The following is a 24,200-nucleotide window of genomic DNA, read 5'->3' as shown; positions in this document are numbered from 1 at the left end:
GAGGCCCACAGTGATGACTGCAGCTCTGCACGCCTGGATCAAGATGACCAGCCTGGCCCATCAGGGACCTTGGGACAGTCGGTTGCCCTGCCACAGTCCCAAACCACCACTGAACCTCCCCCTCAGGAAACACCACCACAGCACCCACCCAGCGGGCCCATGCCACTGTCCCCAGGACACGTCAATCAGCAGTGTGTCCACTACTACAGGGACCCCCCGCAAACCCACTAACTCAAGACAATCAGGGACCTGGGGTCAGTGGCAGTGGGCACACAGTTCAGGGGACAGAGGCACAGGACAACAGGGGGAGGACAGGCACAGGGAACCCACTCTCCAGGAGGCACTCTCCAACATCATGGGAGAATACCACCATTCCCAGGAGACCATGAGCACGGTACTGGCCACGTTTCAGGAGACCCAGCGACTGCAGGAGGAACAGTACCTGGGTATCAGGAAGGACTTGAAGTCCATTAACACCACCCTGGTCACCATTGCAGTGGTGCTGGCAGACATGGCCCACACCATGAGAGAGACAGTGGCACACCAACAGGCCTCTGAAACTATCCCGAACAATAAACAATCCTCCACGTCCGCCGGCGCTAGTGGACTGGGGGTCCCTCCACAGGAACAACAGGCCATCAGCACTCCACCCCGCAAATAGTCCCTGCGATCCAGGCACAAGACAGAGAACATTGCCAAGACCCCCGCCAGGAAATAAGACTCTCCTGATTGTCATCCTTCCGTCCCACTATGTCATCCTGTCCTAATTGAACTGCCCTTACTCCACTTCCTATGCCCCGTTGGACAATGCACCTGTGATACGAGACTGGATTCTACCATGGACATTCCTCCACCATCACCCCAGTCCATTACACATACCCCTCCACTGATTGGCACTTAAATAAACACCCTTGAATCACAAAACAATCTGGAGTCAGTCTGTACTTTCACAAATGTGTTATTACAACCTCTCTGACAAATATCAATGGCAATGTTCATTTGCACATACCAAAGCATGATACTTGTTGGGCAGCAGTAAACATAGCAGAAGGCAGAATGTGGTACCTAGATCTGTGAAAAGGAAAGCCAAAGTGAACTGTCAGAATTCATACACAGAGGTAAAATGGCAGATTTATGCAATGTCCTACAGTAGTCTGATATGAGAGGAGCAGTGCCAGTCTCTTACCTGTGTCTCACTGGAAGTATTGCATGATGATGTTGTTTCGGTTGTCTATATCTTCTTCTTCTGCCTCCTCTCCTTCCCTGTCCACAGCTGCCACAAGACCAACATCAGGCACATCCTCCTGCAGAAAAGGCACCTGGCGTCGCAAAGCCAGGTTGTGCAACATACAGCATGCCACGATGATCTGGCACACCTTCTTCGGTGAGTAGTACAGGGAGCCACCTGTCAGATGGAGGCACCGGAATCTGGCCTTCAGGAGGCCGAAAGTCCTCTCTATAATATGCCTAGTTCGCCCATGTGCCTCATTGTAGCGTTTCTCTGCCCTTGTCCTGGGATTCCTCACTAGGGTCAGTCGCCATGACAGGTTGGGGTAACCAGAGTCACCTGCAAATATCGAGGGGCATCTGTTAGACAAACACTAACCCTTAGGGACTACCCCATACCCAGACACCTATTCAAACTGTGTGGGGACCTTGGCCTCACCTATTAGCCACACATGGTGCCTCTGGAGTTGGCCCATCACATAAGGGATACTGCTATTCCTCAAAATGTAAGCGTCATGTACAGAGTCAGGATACTTGGCATTCACATGGGAGATGTACTGGTCTGCCAAACACACCATCTGCACATTCATGGAATGCTAGCTTTTGCGGTTTCTGTACACCTGTTCAGCCCTGCGGGGTGGGACAAATGCCACATGTGTGCCATCAATGGCACCAATGATGTAGGGGATATGTCCCAGGGCACAGAAGTCACCTTTCATTGTGGGCAAATCCTCTGCCCGGGGGAAAAGATGTAGCTGCACATGTTTCAGCAGGGCAGACAACACTCTGGACAACACATTAGAGAACATTGGCTGAGACATCCCTGATACCATGACCACTGTTGTTTGAAAGGAACCACTGTCCAGGAAATGCAGCACTGACAGGACCTGCACTAGAGGGGGGATTCCTGTGGGATGGCGGATAGCTGACATCAGGTCTGGCTCCAAGTGGGCACACAGTTCATGGATTGTGGCACGATCAAGTCTGTAGGTGATAATGATGTGTCTGTCTTCCATTGTCAACAGGTCCACAAGGGGTCTGTACACCGGAGGATGACGCCATCTCATCATCTGCCCCAGCGGATGTGCTCTATGGAAGAGAAGGGTGAGCAGAGGGTCATATACCACATAGGTAGCACAAGGGTATTTTGCACTATTGTGATTTAATCTGTATGTGGCGCTGTCTGTCCGTATTCCTGCCCAAAAGTGCTGTGACGCAGTTAGGTGCCCTGCCATATGCCCCCCTGAAATTGCGGCTGCCTGACCTGTAAGTAGGGACAAGGGGAAATGAGGTAACTGTGCTGGCGTTGTGCAGCATTGCGGTAGGCGGACGAAGACTGCTGCGTAATTCAGCATTGGTTATCATTGGGCCCTATGGGTTCCAGGAGCCAATGACGATGTACGCCGGCGGTGACGGTACGCACCGCTGCGGACGTGACTGCCATTTTCTATCTCTTCACTCACTTGATACCTGACCTTCACCAGGAGAGGACCTACACTGCAAGTGCTGCTGTGACCTGAGTCTGAAAGCGACAATGGCTACAGTGTCTGGGTAAAGGGCCCCTGCCTTCACAGCGGAGGAGTTGGATAAACTGGTGGATGGGGGTCCTCCCCCAGTACACGATACTCAACGGTCCTCCAACAAACAGGAAAGAACACTGTGTGCATGGTGGATGTGACATTAATGTATGTAGTGGCGTGGATGGAAGATAAATGTGGGGTGGGGGCGCCTGTGGCCTGCATGTGAGGATGATCTGTGTATGTGTTTCAGGGCATGGTTGGGAAGTTGTGGCCAATGAGTAAGAATAAGCGAACGGGGGAGTAAAATCCATTCTTACTTTACCTTTCCTGTAGGTCAGCGCCCACCAGAAGAAGGGTATTTGGCGTGCCATCGCCAAGGAAGTGCGGACTGGGGGTCTATCATAGACAGAGCACCCACTGCTGCAAGAGATGGGAGGACCTGCGCCGCTGGGGCAAGAAGACGGCGGAGGCCCAGCTGCGGATGGCCTCCCAATGTGGAAGGGGTGCCCGTCGCACCATGACCCCCCCGATGTACAGGATCCTGGCAGTGACATATCCGGAGTTGGATGGGCGTTTGAGGGCATCACAGCAGCCACAAGGTGGTGGGTACAGTATCATTCAACTGACTCTGCTCACTTTACGAGGTGTCTGGGTGGGGAAATGGGCTGTGGGTTCCCCTAGGCCAGGGTGAACTTGGTAGGATGGGTCCCTTGCTAGGCAGGCTCTGTGGCACTCAAACCCCAATAGTGGTAGGGGCCGTCTACAACTAGTCAGCCTCCTGTGGGTTCCAAGTGTGCAGCAAATGGGCTTAGGCATAGTCCCCCATGGGCAGGTGATTTTCCTAAGAACTGTTAGTGCATAGCTTTGTGAATAGGGCTGCTCCCTGTGTGTTGTGTCCGCCAACGGTGGTGTTGTTGCTGGCATTGACCATGTGTCTCCTCTGTCTTTCACCCCCTATTTGTTTTGTCACCCTGTCCTTGTGTGCATTAGCATCATCTGACAGAGGAGCAGTGGCACCGGAGCAGGAGGGAGCTGCAACCCACATGACCTAGGAGGGTGAATGTACGGAGTCTGAAGGCACCAGTGGGACGGAGGGTGAGGGGAGCTCCACGACGGGGACAGGAGGGTACACCAGCGACAGCGACTCCTCCTCTGATGGGATCTCCCTTGCGGCGGCGGGCACCTCCGTGTCCATCGCAGAAACAGGTACAGCTGCCACCCCCCCTACCAGTACCGCCCTCCCAGCAGCCCCTCTGCGTGTTTCCTGTGCCTGCTTACCCAGGAGGGTGGGCATCTCCTTCGCCCCAGGCACCTCAGACCCTGCCCCAGTCAGCCCTGCTGCCCTCAGTGAGGAGGCTATTGACCTCCTGAGATCCCTCACTGTTGGGCAGTCAACCATTATGAATGCCATCCAGAGTGTAGAGAGGCATTTGCAACAAACAAATGCATACCTGGATGGCATTCACTCTGGCGTGGCAGCCCAACAGAGAGCATTTCAGGCTCTGGCCTCAGCACTGATGGCAGCCATTGTCCCTGTGTCCAGCCTCCCCCCTCCAACCTCCACTACCCCAACCCAATCCCCTCTACCTATCCCAAGCACACCATCATACCAGCATGCACACACATAAACACAAAAAAGTGGCTCAGGCAAACATAAGCACCACACATCCCACAGGCACTCACACAAGCACCATACCCATGCAGAAACACCAACATCCACTGCCTCCACTGTGTCCCCCTCCTCCAACTCCCTCCCAGTCTCATCTCCACTCACACCTTCATGCACTACATCCTCAGCCACTACCTCCATTACCAGCATGCCCATCACCCCACTCCACTCGCGTGCAATCACCACCCCCACTACCATGCACACGTCCCGTGTCCTCTCCCAGTTTGTTTGTGAGCCCTCCTCCAAAAGTACACAAACACAGGCACACACCCACCCAACAGCCATCCACATCACAACTGCCTCCAGCACATGCACCTTCACCCAAACTCAGCAGACGTACACCTCCTACAATCACTTACTCTTCCTCCACTCCCAAACCCCCTCCATCTTCCCGTCCCAGTGTGTCTAAAAAACTTTTCATAGCTTCCATTGACCTATTCCCTACATCTCCCCCCTGTCCTTTCCCTAGGGCCAGGATGTCCAGATCCCAGCCCAGCACCTCTGCCACAACATCCTCGTCCAGTGTGGTCCCTGCAAGTCCAGGAACATCGAAGGCGGCACCCATCAGGGCTGCCAGTGTGCCACATAGTGAGGCCAAGGACCACCCTATTCCGCCACCTGCCAAGGTAAAGAAGGGGCCCGCATGCCGAAGAGAGAAGCCGCACCAACCACCCAGCAAGGCTCTTCCAGGACCAAAGAGGACAGTGGCAAGGTCCCAGCAGCGACTTCCAAGGTGGGGAAGAGACACAAGGGCCAAGGGAAGTCAGCTCAGGGCACGGAGCCTCCGGGTGAGGGACTGGTGTCACCCCTTCTGCAAGACAGACCAGCAACCTGTACGATGGTGGCCACCGCCACCTGCACGTCTGCTGCCTCTACTACAGTCACCAGCATCATCCCCAGTGGGCACCCTTCCGAGACTGCAGGAGACGGCCTGGTGTCTCCCTCCACAAGTGCAGACAACTGCACCACCGGCAGCATCTCTGCCGCAGACCCCGCCACAGCCACCGCCACCTGCCCCGTGACGTGCCCAGCCAGTGCCGCTACAGCGGACATCAGCAGCATCCCCAGTGGGCAGCTGTCTGAGGCTGCTGGAGACGTCCAGGACCCTGCTCACACTACATAAGGCATCACAACCAGTACTGGCACAACTAGCAGATGGCAGGCTAAGTCACCGCAGGGTGGAGTGTGTCTCTGCCTCCATGGAGTATCATGCTACCTGTTCCCTGAAAATCTTGTGGCACAGACACCCAGGTGAGGGAATGGGAACTGCCAGACCCCAGGTGCAGCATCACTGGGCAGCAAGCCCCATCCCCAGTGGGCACCCTTCCGAGACTGCAGGAGACGGCCTGGTGTCTCCCTCCACAAGTGCAGACAACTGCATCACTGGCAGCATCTCCACCGCAGCCACCGCCACAGCCACCGCCACCTGCCCCGTGACATTGACATGCCCAGCCAGTGCCACTACAGCGGACATCAGCAGCATCCCCAGTGGGCAGCTGTCTGAGGCTGCTGGACATGCCCTGGACCCTGCTCACACTACATGAGGCAACCAGTACTGGCACAACTAGCAGCTGGCAGGCTAAGTCGCCGCAGGGTGGAGTGTGTCTCTGCCTCCATGGAGTCTCATGCTACCTGTTCCCTGAAAATCTTGTGGCACAGACACCCAGGTGAGGGAATGGGAACTGCCAGACCCCAGGTGCAGCATCACTGGGCAGCAAGCCCCCTCCAGAAAAAGTGGAGAACAGCATCCACTACCCCAGTCCTTGGCAGGATGAAGTACTCTGGGCACCAACCCCTCTCCAGAACCAGTGGAAAACAGCATCCACTACCCCAGTACTTGGCAGGATGAAGCACTCTGGGCACCAAGCCCCCACCAGAACCAGTGGAGAACTGCATCCACTACCCCAGTCCTTGGCAGGATGAAACACTCTGGGCACCAAGCCCCCTCCAGAACCAGTGGAGAATAGCATCCACTACCCCAGTCCTTGGCAGGATGATGCACTCTGGGCACAATGCCCCCTCTAGAACAAGTTGGTAACACACCCACTTGAGAGACTGTGGCTTTGTACTCCCCAGGACCAGGCAGTGGGCAATCCACCCACTTGAGAGCCTGTGGCTTTGTACTCCCCAGGACCAGGCAGTAAGCAGTGCACCCACTTGAGAGATTGTGGCTTTGCACTCCCCAGGACCAGGCAGTGGGCCCACTTGAGAGACTGTGGCTTTGCACTCCCCGGGACCAGGCAGTGGGCATGGAGCCCCCTCGAGGAGCAGTGGTGTTGTTCCATCATCCGACTGAGGTGCCCCCCCTCCCCTTCCCCCTGAGGTGCCTGTTTTGTTTTGACCTGATGCCCCTGCGGTGTTCCCTCCGTTTTGAGGCAGGTGTCATGTGTGGGCTCCGCCCATGCTTTTTGGAACCACTGGTCCACGGACATTTCATGGAACAGTATACAGACTTGTGTAATTGCTGTAAATATTTGTATATACTGATCATTTAAAGTTATCTTGGCCTATCTGATTTTTCGATTATTACACTCGTTACAATTATTTCATTTGGTCCTTGCGTTCTTCCATGGGGTTAAGGGGTATATATGTAATGTTGATGCATGTATTTGTGAGTATGGTGTTGGGGTGAGGGTGGGGGTGTTGCGTATTACGTGTGTGTGTCACTCTCTTCCTCCCCCATGTGCTAGGTGCAGTACTCACCGTGGTCATCGCCGCTGTCTTTGATGTTCCTGGTAGATGAGGAGGTAGACCAACATGGGCAGGACCTGTAGTTCAGGCTCCATGGTGTCCTGGTTCCTCGTTGGGTATTGTGAGGTGAGTGGTTTCCGTTCCAAAGATTGTTTCCGCCGTGCTTTTGATGGCGTTGGTACCGCCCCGGAAAAGCTGGCGGATTGGTGCCTTGTAATAGTGTGGGCGATACATTTTCTTCCACCTATCTGTTGGTGGTTACCACTGCGGTGTTTGTTGCTACCGCCGTGGTGGTCGGAATGTTAAAGTAGCTGTCTGTGTTGGCGGTTTCCACCATGGTCGTCATTCCATTTTTTTTTACCGCCGGCCTTTATCACCGACCGCCAGGGTTGTAATGAGGGCCATAGAGTGGACTTTTGAAATAGCACACAATCTGAGGATGCAGAACTGTAGTAAGAAACATCATTTTGTTGCAACTAAGTTAGTGCTACGTTAGATAGTCTGTCTGCTGCTAGACTACAGCTAGACCACTGCTTCAGCAAGGACTGCTGATCAGCTCTGGGTTGTAAGCACAAAGTAATGGCTGGACGCCTATTTCTACAAATATCAAGAGCTTTACTTCAATGATGTAGTAACCTCATGATGAAACGTAGGATTATATACAGGGAAAATTTTGAAAACATCTACTGAAAACATCAAAAAGGAGGCTGTGCAAATGCTGGACCAGGTTCCTTCTGAGATCATGCCTCCTGGCACATATCTCATGTTCCAGGCAGCGTTTAACAAGCACATAAAATGTGCCGAGGGGCAGAGAGAATTCAAAGAGGTGAGGACGGCGAGGATTTCAACTCAGTATTTATTCAATCCTTTACCACTGGCTGTGAACACACCCATCATGGTTGACAAGAGCACACTTTCCCTCTGAAACTCAGCAGAAACCACACATTTGCTTAAATAATCCATCCAATGATATCTTTAAATCCAGACTGAACTTGAGACCTTCTGCTACAGCACCAAGTACACCACAAGCACGTGCCAAAAAGTCGTGGCACCCATTTTGGCCCACAAGCTCATGTGTGTCCAGTTTGTTCTATGTACAAATAAAAAGTGTTGTAGCGATGCAGTCATTAAGTAGATGTGATCTTTAAGTGCTGGTGGGCCACTCACATTCACCCGTGCACACAGCACTCCACAGATCTAATTCATCACCCTTTGGACGCTTTAGAACATGACTAAATGCCCTATTGATTGCTCACAATGATCTATTATCCAAGATGATTGGACGGGGCAGGTGAGCTATTCGTTTCCAGCTTTATATTGACAGCTGGCTTTCTCAGTGTGCTAAAGGCGCGTGTCTACTAACACTCCACCATCACAAATAATAGCTGAAATGTGCATGTTCTCTTTTCACTGAATTTGTAGTTCAAATCATATAAATTCTAAAAAATAATGTGAAAATATGTTTCACAGAATGAAACCAGTATACATTTGTATGACCAACCTGCATAAGCGAAGAGCAAGCTCCATACCAAGTTCTGTAATACCTTGTTAATTTATTTCAGTCTCCCAATTGAAAGATCATGCTTCTTCAGAAATTCTTGTTTGCTATGTCACGTAATGTAAATAGAATTCCCTGATTGCCTTATATGTAACTTTGTATGAGGCGAATAGAGAAAAATACATTTTTATGTTTTGACTAAGACACTACTTTTCTCCTTCCTGGACTCAATGTTTAGGGGCTACTTTGTGTTAAAATACTGTACAAAAGTGCATGTTTTTCAGCTGCCTTCCCTGTGCTGCTCCTGTCCTCTCTCCATTGTGTGCTGCATGCCTCCACTAGCCCTCCCTCCTTCTGCCTGTGTTGCTTGCCACAGCCAGATGTCTCTCCTTCAGTTGTCTGTATTGCTTGCCCAGGCCACCCCTCCTTTCCTCCGCTGTCTGTGTTGTTTACCCTCACCAGTCGTCCCTCATTGTACTGTCCGCGTTACTTGGCCCAACCAGCCCTTTCTTCTTCTGTTGTCTGTGATGCTTGCAACGTGACCCATCCTCTTTTCTTCCACTGTCTGTGTTGCTCGCTCTGACCTTCCTTTGGTCGTCCATTATGTTTACAGCTACCAGTCCTCCCTCCTTCCACCGTTAATGATGCTTGGCCTGACCAGACCTCTCTCCTTCAATTTTCATTGTTGCTTGCCCTTTACCAGCCCTTCCCCTTCCGTTGTTCTAGTCATTTGCTCCCAGCTGCTCTCCTTCCTTCCGTTGTCTAGGTTTCTTGCCCCATCTGCCCTCCCCCCTTCCACTGTCTATGTTGCTGCTCCCCACCTGTTCTCCCTCCCTTCATTGGCCATGTTTACCCTCCCTTCATTGTCTGCGTTTTCCTCCACCTGTCATAACAAAAATGTTAGTTGCCTGTGTTTCTCTACCCTCCCTTCTGCCCATGACTGTGAATGTCCTTAAGCCGTGAAACGTTTACATAAAGGAGCAGACACAGTGCTACTCTAATTGCAATGTAACACTTTCGGCCAGAGAAAGAAATGACAAAGCTTATAAACTAGCCATCAAAGTTACTTAAAACAAAATAAGGGCTAAGTTCTGTATAAATGGAGTACAATTAAAAACAGCATTTACATTTGGATGACCACAAACCTGGCAGAGACTCATTATCTTTCCAATATGTTCATCAGGTGTAATGATGGTTCCCAGAACCATTGGTTCCAAGTACTGTGACACTTGCGATTTGTCTGGAAACTCCATTGGATTAACAATTGTGATCACTTCATTTCTGTAGTCCTGGCAAAGGAAAATAAAAAGTACATGCTAATTGTAAATTCACGCAAAAGGCAAACATTCAGACTCGGACTTCTGATGCGCAGTGATTTTTCGACATTGCATTAGGCCATTTTTCTGGGAGTGCCTTTTCTGAAAAGCCATGGTCATGGAAACAAACTAACAGAGGTGCATGGAAAAAAAAATGATGCCTGCATGATCATGGATATAGAAAAGAGATCGATTTTGAGACACCAATATCTTAAGTAAGCACCAGGATTCCTCTTATTCTCCTGTATTGGACTTTTGAGGGACAGGTAGACCACCACAGGGCCATCTGGAAGACCCCCGCATGACCACATAGAGACTGGCGAGTTATACATTGATATGAGGTTTACTTTTTCTAGGAGGGGCTAGAGTTTGGAGTAATTGAGCTAAATGTATCTAAAGTAGGAGGGTTAGCTTTACAAAGTCTGTAATTTGAAGAAAGGCATCTCACTACATTCCATTCAAACTGATTTTAATACAGACCATAACGCACATACCCCCTCTCATCTAACAGAATACAGGAAATGTATGAGCAGCTTAAATGCTGAAGCACCTCTCCAGCAACTTTTTTTTTTAATGTTTGAGCAGTTTCCGCAGAGACATTTTTTCCACACAAAACTTATCCGGGCCCACAGGTTGGGGACTCTAAAAAAGTACCCAGGGTTCGGGGATTCCACCATAACTGGGAGACTAGGCCAGCAACATGGCCGATTGGACATGAGCAGTGCCTGCTCCATCATGCCTGAACACAACTGTGCATAAATCCTGGAGCTGAGCGTGGATCAGAGGGCTACCTGCCACGGGTAAGGGGCCTTATAATGAGGCAAAACTTCAGATGCGAAAAAAAAAGGGGTACGAGATGCGTTTCAACAACTGAATGACTGCAGCCTACTGCAAGGACCCCTGTGCCAATTATGGTAGTACACATGAAGAAGAAGGAATGGGTAACTGCGACATGTGGCTCCTGTTAACCAGGCATCACAGTCCGACGTGGCTGACACTGCGTTACTGGAGGAGGGGACGGTCCAACTTCAGCCCTACGGCGGGGATGGGAGAGGCAACAGTGGCTACTCTAAGTACGGTAACGGAATCAGTGAGAAAGCAGCCGGCCTGGTGACAAACAGAATGGTGTGGGTAGTGTGGCCAGGAGGCCTTGCACTTCTAGGACTGTGACAGGGTGTGGGAGGAGATGTGAGCAGATTGGTCAGGAATGGGCTGAGACCGAACATGTCCAATCCACTCCAGCCACCCCTCCCTAACCAACCCCTCTTTCTTTGGTTGTGGGTCTTTCTTATTTCCATTAACTTTGATGAGCTGCTATGGAAAGCTTGTGACAGAAGAGTCTTCCCCTGTTTTAACTGTGTCTGCCTTTCACAGACCCGTCAGTATATAGGCACCAAAGGACCACCTTTGGTGGCAGGACAAGGTGCTAAACCTACAACTAAACAGTGGCAATGGTAAAGAGTAAGTTTCTAAAGACATGTCAAAGACAAGCACAATGACTGCACAAGAGAAAGGCCCAGCTGCACGCTACTCTCAAAGGACAGGGATATGTGGAATGGCAGACACAAAGGGCCAAAGTAACTGGGAAGAAGCAAAATCAAGACAGGATGTGAATATTGGCTCTGTGATAACTCAAGACATTCTGACTAATTTCCTAGAACGTAAATTACTCCCCAATCAGCTAATAACACAGGAAAGTGCACCTGGCTCCAAATTTAATAAGTATTTCATGGCCAAGTGTCGGAAATTAGAGCATTAGTTGAGGGGAGTGAGAACTCATCTCAAATAATAATCACAATCCTTGTTTTAGGTTGAGCCACTAAAGTCAAAAACTAAACTGGTGTTTACCTCTCTCGTAGTTTGGCACAAAGCAGTCCTAACTTAGAAGCAATGTGTAAAGTATTTATGCAACACTCAAAGGGTAAAAGTAAATCCCAAAACAATTTAGTAAATTAGAGATTATTTTAACCAATATACCAAATATACCCAATACCAAAATAACAATAATCTAATAAGTAGATCAGAAGACATGAATTTTTTGTTTGAAGTAATAATAGCCCCGAAAAGTGCCAACTGTGGATATCGGGTCATGCTAGACTGAGTGAAAGTACAAATGTTAAGGTGTAGATTGAGGGCTGGATTAAGGGCCCTGTTCATTCCTGTGAAAAGTTTACCTTCTGGCTTAGAAAGAGTTATGGAGAAAAAGTGGTAGTCAACAAATCGTTGGGGCTGTAAGCTGGATCCTTGACGACGGCAGATGGCGCTTGACAACAATGGGTTGCTGTGTGACCACTGATCAAGGCAGGAAAGCTCTGAAGGGGAGACGTCCGAAGTCCATTCCTAGGAAGGCCTCGACATTGTTTGGATGCTGCCCTGCATCGGTCCTGGTGAATCCCTTCGTGTTGGGATTTAGAAATTTTTCTGGAAGTCAGATCTCCTTCAGCAGGGCAAACCAGCAGAGGTTGAGACCAACCGGCAATTCAATGCCGATGGCTGCAGCTTCAATGGCAACCCAGGACTCATTTGGTTTTCCAGGCAGAAGTTGGCAGAAAGTTTCTAAATCCCACTTCTTGCAGGCTGGAGACAGGAGCAGTACATTTAAACAACAGCCAAAAGTTCAGGATGTGAGGGGCACCAGTTGGAGGTCAGGACTCAATCAAACACAGGCTAGCAGGGTCCAAGGCAGGTCCGGTTAGAACTGGTCAGCAGGGGGAGGGAGGTCCCTGGAAGTTTGTTGTGTCCCTTTTGCTAAAGCAGGAGGTCAGCTAACTGTCCATTGGCGTTGCTTCTGGGATCCTGGTTTCAAGGCAAGCATGTTCAGTCTTCGTTCAGGTTCTTCTGACAGCAGGCAGTCCTCCTTCTGATTCTACATAGGTTCAAGAGTGTTCTGAGGAGCGGTCTGTGAGGTCAAGTTTTATGCCAGTGCCAGCCTAAGGGTGCAGGGCAAGACTGGTAAACCATTTGTGGTCAATTTCTTCCCTCACACTGGGTTTAAGCTAAACTGACTACAGAGTCGGGGGGAGGCCTAGCGATGCGCTTTATCTGCCAGTGACAAGGTAGGCATCTTTTGAAGCTCAGGAAGGGGCTGGGCACAGCTGCTGGACATCCTATCAAAGGAGGAGCCCTTTGTCCATATCAAACCATAGGGGCACCATCAGGTGACAGCTTGACAGTAGAAGGAAAATTACAACTTTATAAAACTGTAATGTTCAAAATAGTAATATAAAAACAACTTGACCATTAGGTTGGATTTTAAATTACCATTAAAATGAATGCTTGAACCATTTCCCTAGCTGTTCCCAACCAAAATTTAGCATTTCTTAAATGTGATAGTGCAAATGAGTGTTAACCTATGGGAGAGCCAGTCTTGCTGTAGTGAAAAATTACTTTGGAGGTGTGTAACTGCCAGGAGAGGTAAAACCTATCCTTACTTCCCTACATTTAATTACCATGCACCCTGTCCTATGTGCTTTTAAGGCCTATGATAAGTGTGAGCCGTATGTATTAAAAAGGAATGTTTAAGTCTGGAAAAAGGTTTATTTTACCAAGTCGAAGTGGCAGTTTACAACTGTATACTCAGCTGCAGTGGCTGGCCTGTAGGCATGTTTTGCAGTCCTGCATGAGTAGCACAATGATTGCTGTAGCCCACGGGCAGCATTTAATTTACAGACCCTTAGGGTGGGAAGCTTACTGAGTGAGAAAATGGCTGCATAGGCCGAGTGCGCCTCTGGCCGAGCAGTTATTCCGACAAGATCCTGGCATCTGGAACACAATACTAATGTTGTCGACACCTTGAATCTATCGTCGCTGTGGCCGGTGGCTGTAATTAGCCTTTCGACTCCCAGCTCCCCCGCTCTGGAGTGCTGAACTGTGGTGCAGTCTTTTCACATGTCAACCGCCGCAGCACAATGAAAACTCGTGTGGTGCTCATGCGGTGGGGCAGAGCGCTGATAGCAGTCGGACTCCAGTGGACCTATGGAGTGCGGTGCTGGACGACGGGGGCCCAGAGGATTAGAGGGGCTCTGCTGGGAGTGCTGCCAACCCTGCTACGCCTTGTGAGTGTCTGCCCAAACGGTGCAGCGTGGTGCAGGACCTCACATAATGGAGAGGAGGGGGACCTGAGCCTGATTATCCAGCAGTGGAGAGGATCTAGATGGGAGATGGGGTGCGACCTGTGGCGGTGAAAGAAGCTGTGTTTGCACCGGAGCGGCCTGTGGCCAAAGGGATGAAAGGGGCAGGCCTGACAACACAACATTGGAATCCTGGTTACTCCGGGCCGGGCGGCCCGCAGTGGCAAGCTGGCACCTGCAACATTAATTCCCTGCATGTCATGACTCTCTGGTCTGCGGAGGTGTTTGTCTATGGGCCTCCCTCCTAGAAATGTAACGGTGAGCTGGCGGAGCGGGGGCTTGAGTCCTGGGATATCTCATGGACCCGGATGTATCTGGCCTGCTTGGGGAGGTGACTGCTCCGATTGACTGGTGTCTTGCAAAGCAGACTAGGACACATGAAGTGCCCGAGAGCACACAATCAGCGGAGAGCTTGAGGGGCTAAGAGTAGTGTAGACGCAGCATAGTCGAAAGATCTTCCTGGAGCAACTCATGGGGTCTTGATATGCCCACTTCTGTCCTGCTGCTGGGTGAATGCAGAGACAGGTCGGTGTTGCCTGCAGAGATTGAGGCGTCGTGGGTGCACTGTGGACCCTGCAGTTGTCTTGATGGGCAGTGACTGACCTAGGTGCTGCCGGAGTGCCTCTCCTCTGCACTTTCCTCAGGTAAGCTGCATGGGGTGATTGGGGCTCCAACATAGCAGGTGAAGACACTGCACACGGGTCTGTGTCAGGGAGCGCTGCCAAGGGAAAGTCGGACAGAGTACAGACAAAGCTGCAGTTCAAGTTGAGGAAGACTCTTAAAAAGTGTGGCGAAGAAACGCAGGCGCCTAATGGGGTGCTGGAGGGAGCGCCCACATAGTCTGATGCAGATTTGAAACAAATATTAGTATTTATGCAGCATCGCCTCACTAAAATCGGTGGGAAGGTAGATGCCCTCACATACCGAATGGACTGTATGTCTGACAGGCTCGACAAGCATGCTGAATGCCTTGACCAGGTGGAGCGGAGGGTGTCGGAGGCACAAGACGAACAAAGCAGAGTGGTGACGGTCCAGAAGAAGGTTGATAGGCTCCTTCTTACATTGCGGGCTAAGGCTGAGGACTTAGAGGCCCGCTCTCAAAGGAACACCTTCCTCATTGTGGGCATAGCGGAATTGACCTATGTTGACAATATGGAGGGTTGTGTGAAGCAGCTGTTGATTGACTGATTTGCTGGGCCATGACACTTTTTCTGATATGTCAGTGGTAAAGCGAGTGCTCTGCTCGCTGGCGCTGTGCCGAGTGCCCCGCCGTGCCCTATACTAGCGAGACTCCTTAATTATAGGGATAGAGATGCTGTGCTCCGAAATGCCCAAGACCTGGGAACCATGCAGCCCAGCGGTACAGTGATATTACTCTTTCCTTACTTCACGCAGCAAGAAGCGAGGCATTGCTGTTGCAGCATTCCATGCACTGTCATGTCATATCGAGGCTGCATGCCTTTGCACAGGAAGCGCGGAGGCCAGGTGTGTCCAGGGCCTGGTTGGCATGGCAGAATGACCTGGGCACAATAATAGATGGTAAACAGTGGGCACACTGTTGCTCGGTAACTAAAACCATCTCCCTCAATGGCAGACATAGACTCATACATTTTAAATATCTTAACCAGGTGTATTACACCCTGTTTAGATTACAAAGGTATTGGCTGCAAGATAATGCAATGTGTTCGAGATGTTCAGAGGAAGCAGCCAGATTTCGATACTTGGCTTGGGGTTGCCCAGGTATATATCCCTTCTGGCAAGCTGTTTTCAGGGAATTGAGCATTTTTGTTGACGAATCAATGGAGCCCGACCATATGCTGGCACTACTCGGTTATGATGAGCAGCGGCCGCTAGCGGTTAGGCGTTTGACAGCAATAGGGCTGCTACTGGCAAAAAGACGGATGGAGATGCGCTGGGACAGAGGGCCCTTATCAACTTTGGGGGAGTGGATAAGGGATATGACACATTGCTATGTGCAATCGGACAAATATGGCACACTCCCTTCCAGTTGCAGTTGCCTCGGAGATACCTGGGGACCATTCCAGACACATCTGGTGGGATTGGGGACTGGGGGAGGGGGACACTCAACCAGGTGTGGGAAGCTACGAACTAATGGGATTTCTGACCTTCGCTAGTGGGTCTACTGCACCCCTGTTATGCACTGTTGTGTTGAAAAGTAAGTTTGTGAACGCCTGTGTCTAATGCTATGTTATCTACTATTGTATGGACCTCCTGTTTCCTTTATGAAGCTGAGGGCAAGCCACCTCAAAGGACTTGTTAGAAGCACTGAGCTTTGTTAACAGTCGTGACGTTGGTTACTTTGTCTATTTCATACACTCAAGCACCCGCTTAGAGATTCTCTCACAGAAAGAGGCCCTGTGGGATGGCCAAAGGCTGTGCGTGGTGTGGGGTTGGGTGGTTTCGCCAACCCAAGCTTGTGGCTGTGAGCAGACATGGTTGGATCAAGGTATAGTAAGTAAAATTTGAAAAAAAAAAAAAAAAACACTAATTCACTGAAAAAAACAAAGGTTACAGGGACATTATAGTTAGGAAATACAATTGTACATTGTAGAAAGCTGGCTCTGTATATACAATATCAAAGGAGATATAGGGGGTCATTCCGACCCTGGCGGTCCATGACCGCCAGGGCCGGGGACGACGGAAGCACCGCCAACAGGCTGGCAGTGCTCCCTGGGCTATTCTGAGAACCGGCGGTTGTTTCCCGTCGGTTTTCCCCTGGCCCAGGGAATCCTCCATGGCGGCGCTGCGTGCAGCGTACGCCATGGGGATTCCGACCCCCTTCCCGCCACCCTGTTTCTGGCGGTTTACACCGCCAGGAACAGGATGGCGGGAACGGGTGTCGTGGGGCCCCTGCACTGCCCATGCCACTGGCATGGGCAGTGCAGGGGTCCCCTAACAGGGCCCCACAAAGATTTTCACTGTCTGCTATGCAGACAGTGAAAATCGCGACGGGTGCCACTGCACCCGTCGCACCCCTACAACTCCGCCGGCTCCATTCGGAGCCGGCTTCATTGTTGCAGGGGGTTTCCCGCTGGGCCGGCGGGCAGCCTTTTGGCGGTCGCCCACCGGCCCAGAGGGAAAGCCATAATGGCCGCCGTGGTCTTTTGACCGCGGTGCGGTCATTCGGCGGTTCCCGCCAGGCGGGCGGCTCCCGCCGCCCGCCAGGGTCAGAATGACCCTCATAGTGTGCACAGAGTCCAGGGGTTCCCCAGAGGCTTAACAGAGACTAAACTAGATAATACTAATGCTCTCTTTTGTGGTAGTGTGGTCGAGCAGTTAGGCTTACAGAGGGCAGTGCAAAAAGCATTTGTTGTACACACACAGACAATAGGAAAAGCACACACTCAATGACTTAACTCCAGACCAAATGCTTTAATAGCAAAAATATATTTTCTTTTACTGGCAATAATCTGTTTTAAAAAAGGACACAGTGCAATTTTCAGAAACAGTTTCTGGGGGGGAAGAAATGTTAAGTCGGTTTGTGATGCAGGAAGTCACCTGAAGGCTTCTCAGAGGTAGCTGGACCTGCAGGATGCATCACTTTCTTTTGCAGGGTTTTGAAGCTAATTACTGCAAAAAAGATGCAACATTCAAAAGGAAAACTACAAATGGGTAAAAGCGAAAGTTTTGTTATTAGTCAACACCTGAAAAAGTGCTACTAATAAGCTTGGCTCTACCCTTTTAGATTTTCCTTGAGATAAAAAAATTAATATCTGCTGCCAAAACAATTGCAGGGCTGATCAGGTAAATAAATATGTGCCCAATCTCCCTGCATCATTGTGGTACACCTAAAGCACTTGTTTGAAACATAAGGAAAGCATTTGTTCTAATATTAAGGTACCCATCTGGCAAAGAAATTCAATCTTTTGAAACTGGCCTCCCTAAACAGTTTATGCCCAAAAACAGAAATGTCCACCCACTGATTTTGAGAAGTAACACATCGAATAACTTATGATACTTTTTGATAACACTTTTGGATATAGTGGTGAAGTTTCTGATGCAGCACTTTATGTCAACTCTCAACTCCAATCGAATTATACTTATGGAAACATTTAAAAAACTTTGTTGTAAATGAGTATAAATCAGGATTAACTGTCTGCAAAAAGCTGGAGATTTAAGTGAAACTGAACCATGGATTCTCATACGCTTCCAGGCCTAATTGCTGCCAGGGCTCCCATGTACCATTATTTGTAAAATCAGATAACATACCAAACCCCCAATCTATTCCAATATGGAGGTGAGGAAGAGAGATCCGCCAACCCAGACTATCAATCCTGTTAAGAAAAAGAGGATGATCATCACAAATGTGGATTTTACCCCTAATTAATTTTCAAGCAAAATTATTACTTTTAACAATTTATACATAGTTTTTTTGTTGCATTTACACGATAAAAAAAAAAAAAAAATACGGGAACTGTAACCCTACCTCCTGCAACATCATCCTTAGAAAAATGTATCAAGCGAGAATGGGTCAGCAAATAGTTATGCATTAGCATCAACGAAGGCTGCCTGATAACACTGATAAAAATCAGGGAGAGCCAACCCGCCCTGATCCTTAGCTAATTGGGCAACCGACAAGTTGATGCGTGGGCACTGTTGTTTCCATATAAATCTCCTAATTAGACTATCCACTTCCTTAAAAATGTTTTGCTATATCTGATTGGTACATTAGAAAAAAAAATGGGTTGAATCAACATTTTAATTAAAGCAACTCGGTCTGTGATAGACAATGGTAAAAAGCTTCAAAATGCCGATAATCCCTTAACTTTGCACAATGTTGCATGATAATGTGTTTCATTCAGATTGGGAATGTTGGAGGTGACAAAAATCCAGAGATACCTAATAGGGCTCCCACTGATCACTAATTAAATAGGAACAACCTAAAGACAAGCAATAAACAGCTGAATATCTGATTATGATTGATCTTATAGCCCACAATTAACTTAAAATCATTACATCTATTGAGTGTTCTTTGGGTCTGGGCTTCACCTGCATCCAAACATAGAATAGTTTTGGCAGTGAAAATGTTTAGTTTGGACATACTGAAAATTGAGGTGTTAGAAAGGACGACACTGGTGAAAGGGGACACACTTGACGTGTTTCATGTGAAATATGGACCTGCTCTGCATCACTTGATACTGATCGTGCCTACTGCACTTAAATACACATTTTGAGACGATTTATAAATTGATTGGGAAAGCGAAACCTCTTTTCAAATAAAGCCAGCCAACTGACCAGGTCAAAACCTTTTTCTGCATCAACTATGATTATGGCTGCTCTGATGCTACTGGATGAAAAATAGTTTATGGCCTAGATCAGATAGTTTGTATTAACTACCATAGACCTGTGAGAAAGAAAGCTATGTTTGTCCCCATCAATGAGTTTCTGGGCAAAGGGAACAAATCAATTAACTAAGATCTTTACTAAAAGTGTATAGTCTGCATTGAGCAAGCTAATAGGTCAGTACGAATTAGGATTGAGAGGCGTTTTATCTATTTTTAGAAAGCTTAAAACGATGGATTGAGTAAATGATGGATTGAGTAAATGATGGATTGAGTAAATGATGGAGAGATAGGCCAACTAGCAATTACCTTGTTAAAAAGGTTTATCAATATATCTTGAAACAACATAGCAAATGCTTTATGTACTTCAATGGTAATACCATCCATTCCTGCTGCTAATTTAGCATTTGTTGGCCATAGAAGCCAAAGCCGTCCGAAATTCCTTCTCTGATATTGGCTTTACAAAGATTTCCGGCTATTCATTTGACAGCTGAGGAAATGGAATTACATTAAGAAACTTCTCTATCGCATCATCTGATACCTCTAACGATGCCCGGTGAAGAGTAGAATAGTGCTTAAAGAATATTTTCTAGATAGCTTCGCTGTTTGAGGTAATGTTGTTAGTTCTGAATATGTCACCTCTGATATTCAATAGCCATTGGTCCTAGATATTTATTGATCAAGCCAAAACACAACCAGCATTCTCACTTTCCTTGTAAGGTCGCTGGAGTGCGGTCCTCTAATTTAATATTTCCTCATTCAAAAATAAATCTCAAAGTTTACTTTAAGCAAGTTTTAATGATTCTATAGGAAAAGGGGAAGATGAACTAAAAGAAGCATTAGTCTGCTTTAAAAGCAATGAACTTGGCTGGGAAAGCAGGCCTTAAAGGCTTCCTAGATAGTTAATAAAGAGGAAGCGATCATGTTAACCCTCAATTAATGTATACAAGCATTGTTTTTCCAATTTTTAAGCAATAATAGGGACCTATCAAAATTCCATCTACTTCTACTTTGTTGACTGACCTAGTTTCCAGTCGAAGGGAAACTACTGAGTGGTCTGAAAATCTGTGAATCAAATCTGTTAAACTGGGAGGAAAAAAAGAAATCAATCCGTGATGCAGACTTAAAGCGTTTAGAAAAACACATGTATTTTCTAACATCAGCCACAAATTTTTCACCCATAATCTTCTTTGAATCGACCCACCATAGATGCACATTTGTGTTTTAGTTGAAGCGTCGAGCCAGGGATTCTGCAGTAGATTAAAATTGGCACCCCAAGATAATTAGCCCCCTTACATCCATCAAAGCTGAAAACAATTGTTTGAGAGGGTGAATCTCATCCTCTCTTGGACCGTAGTAGTTAATAAGATTAATACGTTGCGAATCTAAGCGTGCAACCACAAAGCCCTTGTCCCTGGCTATTCCTCCTCATATTCTTAAATGCCCAATTAAGAGATCTAGGAAAAAATAGCTCTCCCCTACACGACAAACAAGCTGATGAAAAAATGACATGAGAAAACCACAAAAGAATAGGCAGGTTAGTAATATTTGATTTCAAGTGGTTTCAAGTTTTTGCCAACAAAACACAATCAGGCTATATGAGTTTAACCAGCTAACAGTTGCCATATACTTTCATCGATTGCCTAGCCCATTTATATTGAAAGAGATCATCTTAAAGGACCCTACCATTCTCAACTCACAAAAACAAACATTCTGCCCCTCTTAGTGACATGTTTCAAACTGAACAAAAGTACCACCATCTTTTTCTATAAACCACCCGAGTGCAAACCTCCCCCCTCCTGACACATACCTACCCCCACCGAACTACAAACCCCAAACCCACCACCACCCCAAAGGCAAGTCCCTTTAAGGTCCCCCTGCCAGAAGGAAGCTTTACCATCGACTGCACCCTGTATGCCCCACTATATGGGAGTCCTGGAATAGCCCCTATACTCCATCAAACCTTAATTTCCTTCACCCTCCAACCTTCACTTTCTTCACCCTCCAACCGGAGCCCAGCCACCGAATAGAATTGTGGTAATATGTGAAACGACGTAGACTGTAACACTAATAGCATCAACAGCGTAAATCAGAATATATCAACAGCATATATCAACAGCCCCTGCGGTCTCCTCCAGTTTGTATCTGATTTTAAAAATCTTTTGCTTTATTACCAGAGGAGAATACTCACAAGTATCCTTTGCAAAGGACTTTCAACTTGAATCACTGATGCAGAGAAGCTTGTGCCTCAGCTGCTTTAAACAAAGCGATAATGTCCTTAAACTCTTTCCTAAGTTGGGCTACTGCTGAGGACATATCAGAAGCTTGACACCATCCTCCAGTCGAAACACCTTCTGTTGAATTACTTCAGATAAGATTTACTCCTTAATCCTGAAATCAGAAAAGTTGACTAATATAGTATATGGCTGCTTTGAGTTTTGGAGGTGTGTGAAACGGAACCCAATAAGCCTACATAACAGACAAATCCACAGGAGAGTCAGTAAGAACATGCTTTTTAACTAAAGTCTCTACTAGAGTGCCGACACCTTCCACCTGGGCCTCTACCTTCCAGGCTACCAACAAAACCTAGACTTGACCGTCTTGAATGATTCTCTAATTCATTCAGCTTCACTCTAAAAGACATTTCTTTTCCAAAAACCTCTGCTGATTTCAAATGCGCACTCATATTATCCCCTAGGTCTGAGATCCTTTGCTCCACTTGCCAAAGTCGCTCCAAAAAAAAGAGTTATCTCATCATCTGTTTTGGTCATCTGCCCCTGTAATGACGGATAAGCCAAAAGGTGTGAGCGTTTAAGAGCCTTAATTTCTGCTAACATGATTGAGAATCAGTTATTGCCAGACAAATAATTTGAAGGGGATGTTGTAGGTTGACTGTCCATCTCGGATAGCAGCATCATCTAAGAGAGAGTGAAGAGGGAGGCTATGATGCGCAAGAAGAGGCCCCAGTTTACTGATGACTGCAGTTTCAAACTCGGATTCCTCACAAGACTGAACCCTGACTAGCTGCCTTGGCTTTTGGCTACTATTTCAGCTGCTATTTAGGCTGAGAGATGCTCCCGGGCTGTCTTCCTCAATATTGATCTTCTTCGTACCCTCGCCCTCCTTACTGAGAGCTATACCCATTTCACACCTCTGTTGTTGTGGGTTGAACATCAGATGGTTATGAACAAGATTTAGTGCAGCACCCTCCTATGGCTCCTTGGGCTGTATCTCCATCTGGGATTGTAATATAAAGGAGGAACTCCCCCAGCCAGCACAGGTAGTAAAGGATTCTTGCTTCTGGTGCTGTAACAAAGAGGGGGGTCTATAATTCAATCCCACCATAGGGGCATCCTGGTTAAAGGCTGCCAATACACTCCCTAGATTGAAGAAATCAAAACCTACTCCCATAGAGGTGTTTGGATGCACTTCAGTGTTGCAGCAAGAGGGAGGGACTCACCTCTTAGTGCCTTTCTCCTGGTTTATTTTGCCCGAAATTGCTGGTTGTTTCTTGTTTGAGGACTCAAGACAGGGATCTGGACTTTAACTTGCCAGGTGAACCTCTAGACAAATTGAACCTTATGAGTCAAGCTATCCCAAGCGGTCAAAACCCCACAATGGTGATTACTGCAAATAAATGTCGCTGGAGGGGTGAACAAAGTCAGAGATAAGAACAAAAGCTATAACTTTACTCTTTTGAGACCACGATTGTCAGAAATAGTCCAATCGTGTGCAATACTAACAATCAAAGTGTCTCCCCCAATGCCTCGATTATCCAGGGGTTCATGAGCCTCACCCACTGAAAGCTCTCCTATTCGTCAATAACAGACTGCAGACCAGCATTAGCAGTGGCTCTAAGACAAAATCCAGAAATATCTCTTTGACCGACAGCACAGAAATCAGGCTCAATTCAGTGGCCACTGCACTAGAACTACGATCTGCTGCGGTCAGAAAGATTTTTTTGTTTCTTTTTTCCCCAGCTCCATGGCCTCACAGGATCCTGGCGAGGCCCACTACTGTATGATGAAGGCAAAGATGAAAGCTGGTTTTCTAATCACCGTACAAAGCATTTTTAGGTTTCAGCCACGCTGAGCTCCATTGCGCCATGGGGTGTGTAGTGTTCTCAGTGAGGGCAAAGAAGAGCAGGAGGAGCCGAAGTCTCAGCAGTGCATGATGGGATTGCACTGCCCCCACCAGGAAGAAATCCCTTAATTGCCTTATTCATTTTACACCCCATCCCTCCTATCCATCAGCAACATGGCCTGTATCTTCCCTGGACTCTCAGCAGGCTCTTACCTGCTGCTGAGAAGTTTGGGATGACAGCTTTCCCTAAATGCCATTACTATTACTTGATAGTATGGGGCCCAGAGTTTGGATGATGACAGGCACAGCTTAGCATAGGGTGGAAAGGGTGGAAAGGGTGTGACTAAGTGTATGCAGGCCATATATGACCAAATACAATGAGGGAAAGTGTGTGCAGAGTGACTGGTCAAGGGAATAATGTGTGGATATCAAGACTCTATGGTAGGGCAGCTTATTTTTAAGTGTCATAAAATTGTGGGTTTATTTTGGATACGGATTTCTATATAAGCAAGTACCAGGAATTTGGTGGTGTAACAGTGAATAAAGCTTAACGCAACGGATTGTGCTATATCGGTTTGATGTGGACATGAAAATCATTTTTATGCACCTATGTAAACCTGTTATTCACTCACCATTTATAGGTCATGTTCAAATACATTTCAGGTCAGTAAGGCCAAAAGGCTCTTTGTAAATCCAAATGTAAACGATTTGTAAAATTTGTTATTCAAATACATGTGCATACCACGCACTAGTCTCTGCAAAA

General features: G+C 47.8%; 1 protein-coding gene across 2 annotated transcripts in view; it reads right to left on the bottom strand.

The window, feature by feature from the left end:
• Nucleotides 1–24,200, bottom strand: part of GUF1 (GTP binding elongation factor GUF1) — a 155,367-nt gene that overhangs the window by 44,701 nt on the left and 86,466 nt on the right. For both annotated transcript variants that reach the window (XM_069201744.1, XM_069201746.1), the window contains one exon: nt 9,751–9,894. In XM_069201744.1, the coding sequence (XP_069057845.1) occupies nt 9,751–9,894 (144 nt within the window). The remainder of the gene's footprint in view (nt 1–9,750; nt 9,895–24,200) is intronic.

This window comes from Pleurodeles waltl, chromosome 1_2, assembly GCF_031143425.1.
Source record: "Pleurodeles waltl isolate 20211129_DDA chromosome 1_2, aPleWal1.hap1.20221129, whole genome shotgun sequence".
NCBI classification, from domain to species: Eukaryota; Metazoa; Chordata; class Amphibia; order Caudata; family Salamandridae; genus Pleurodeles; species Pleurodeles waltl.
The sequence above is the reverse complement of the archived record's forward strand: the minus strand, read 5'-3'. Positions and strand labels throughout refer to the sequence as shown.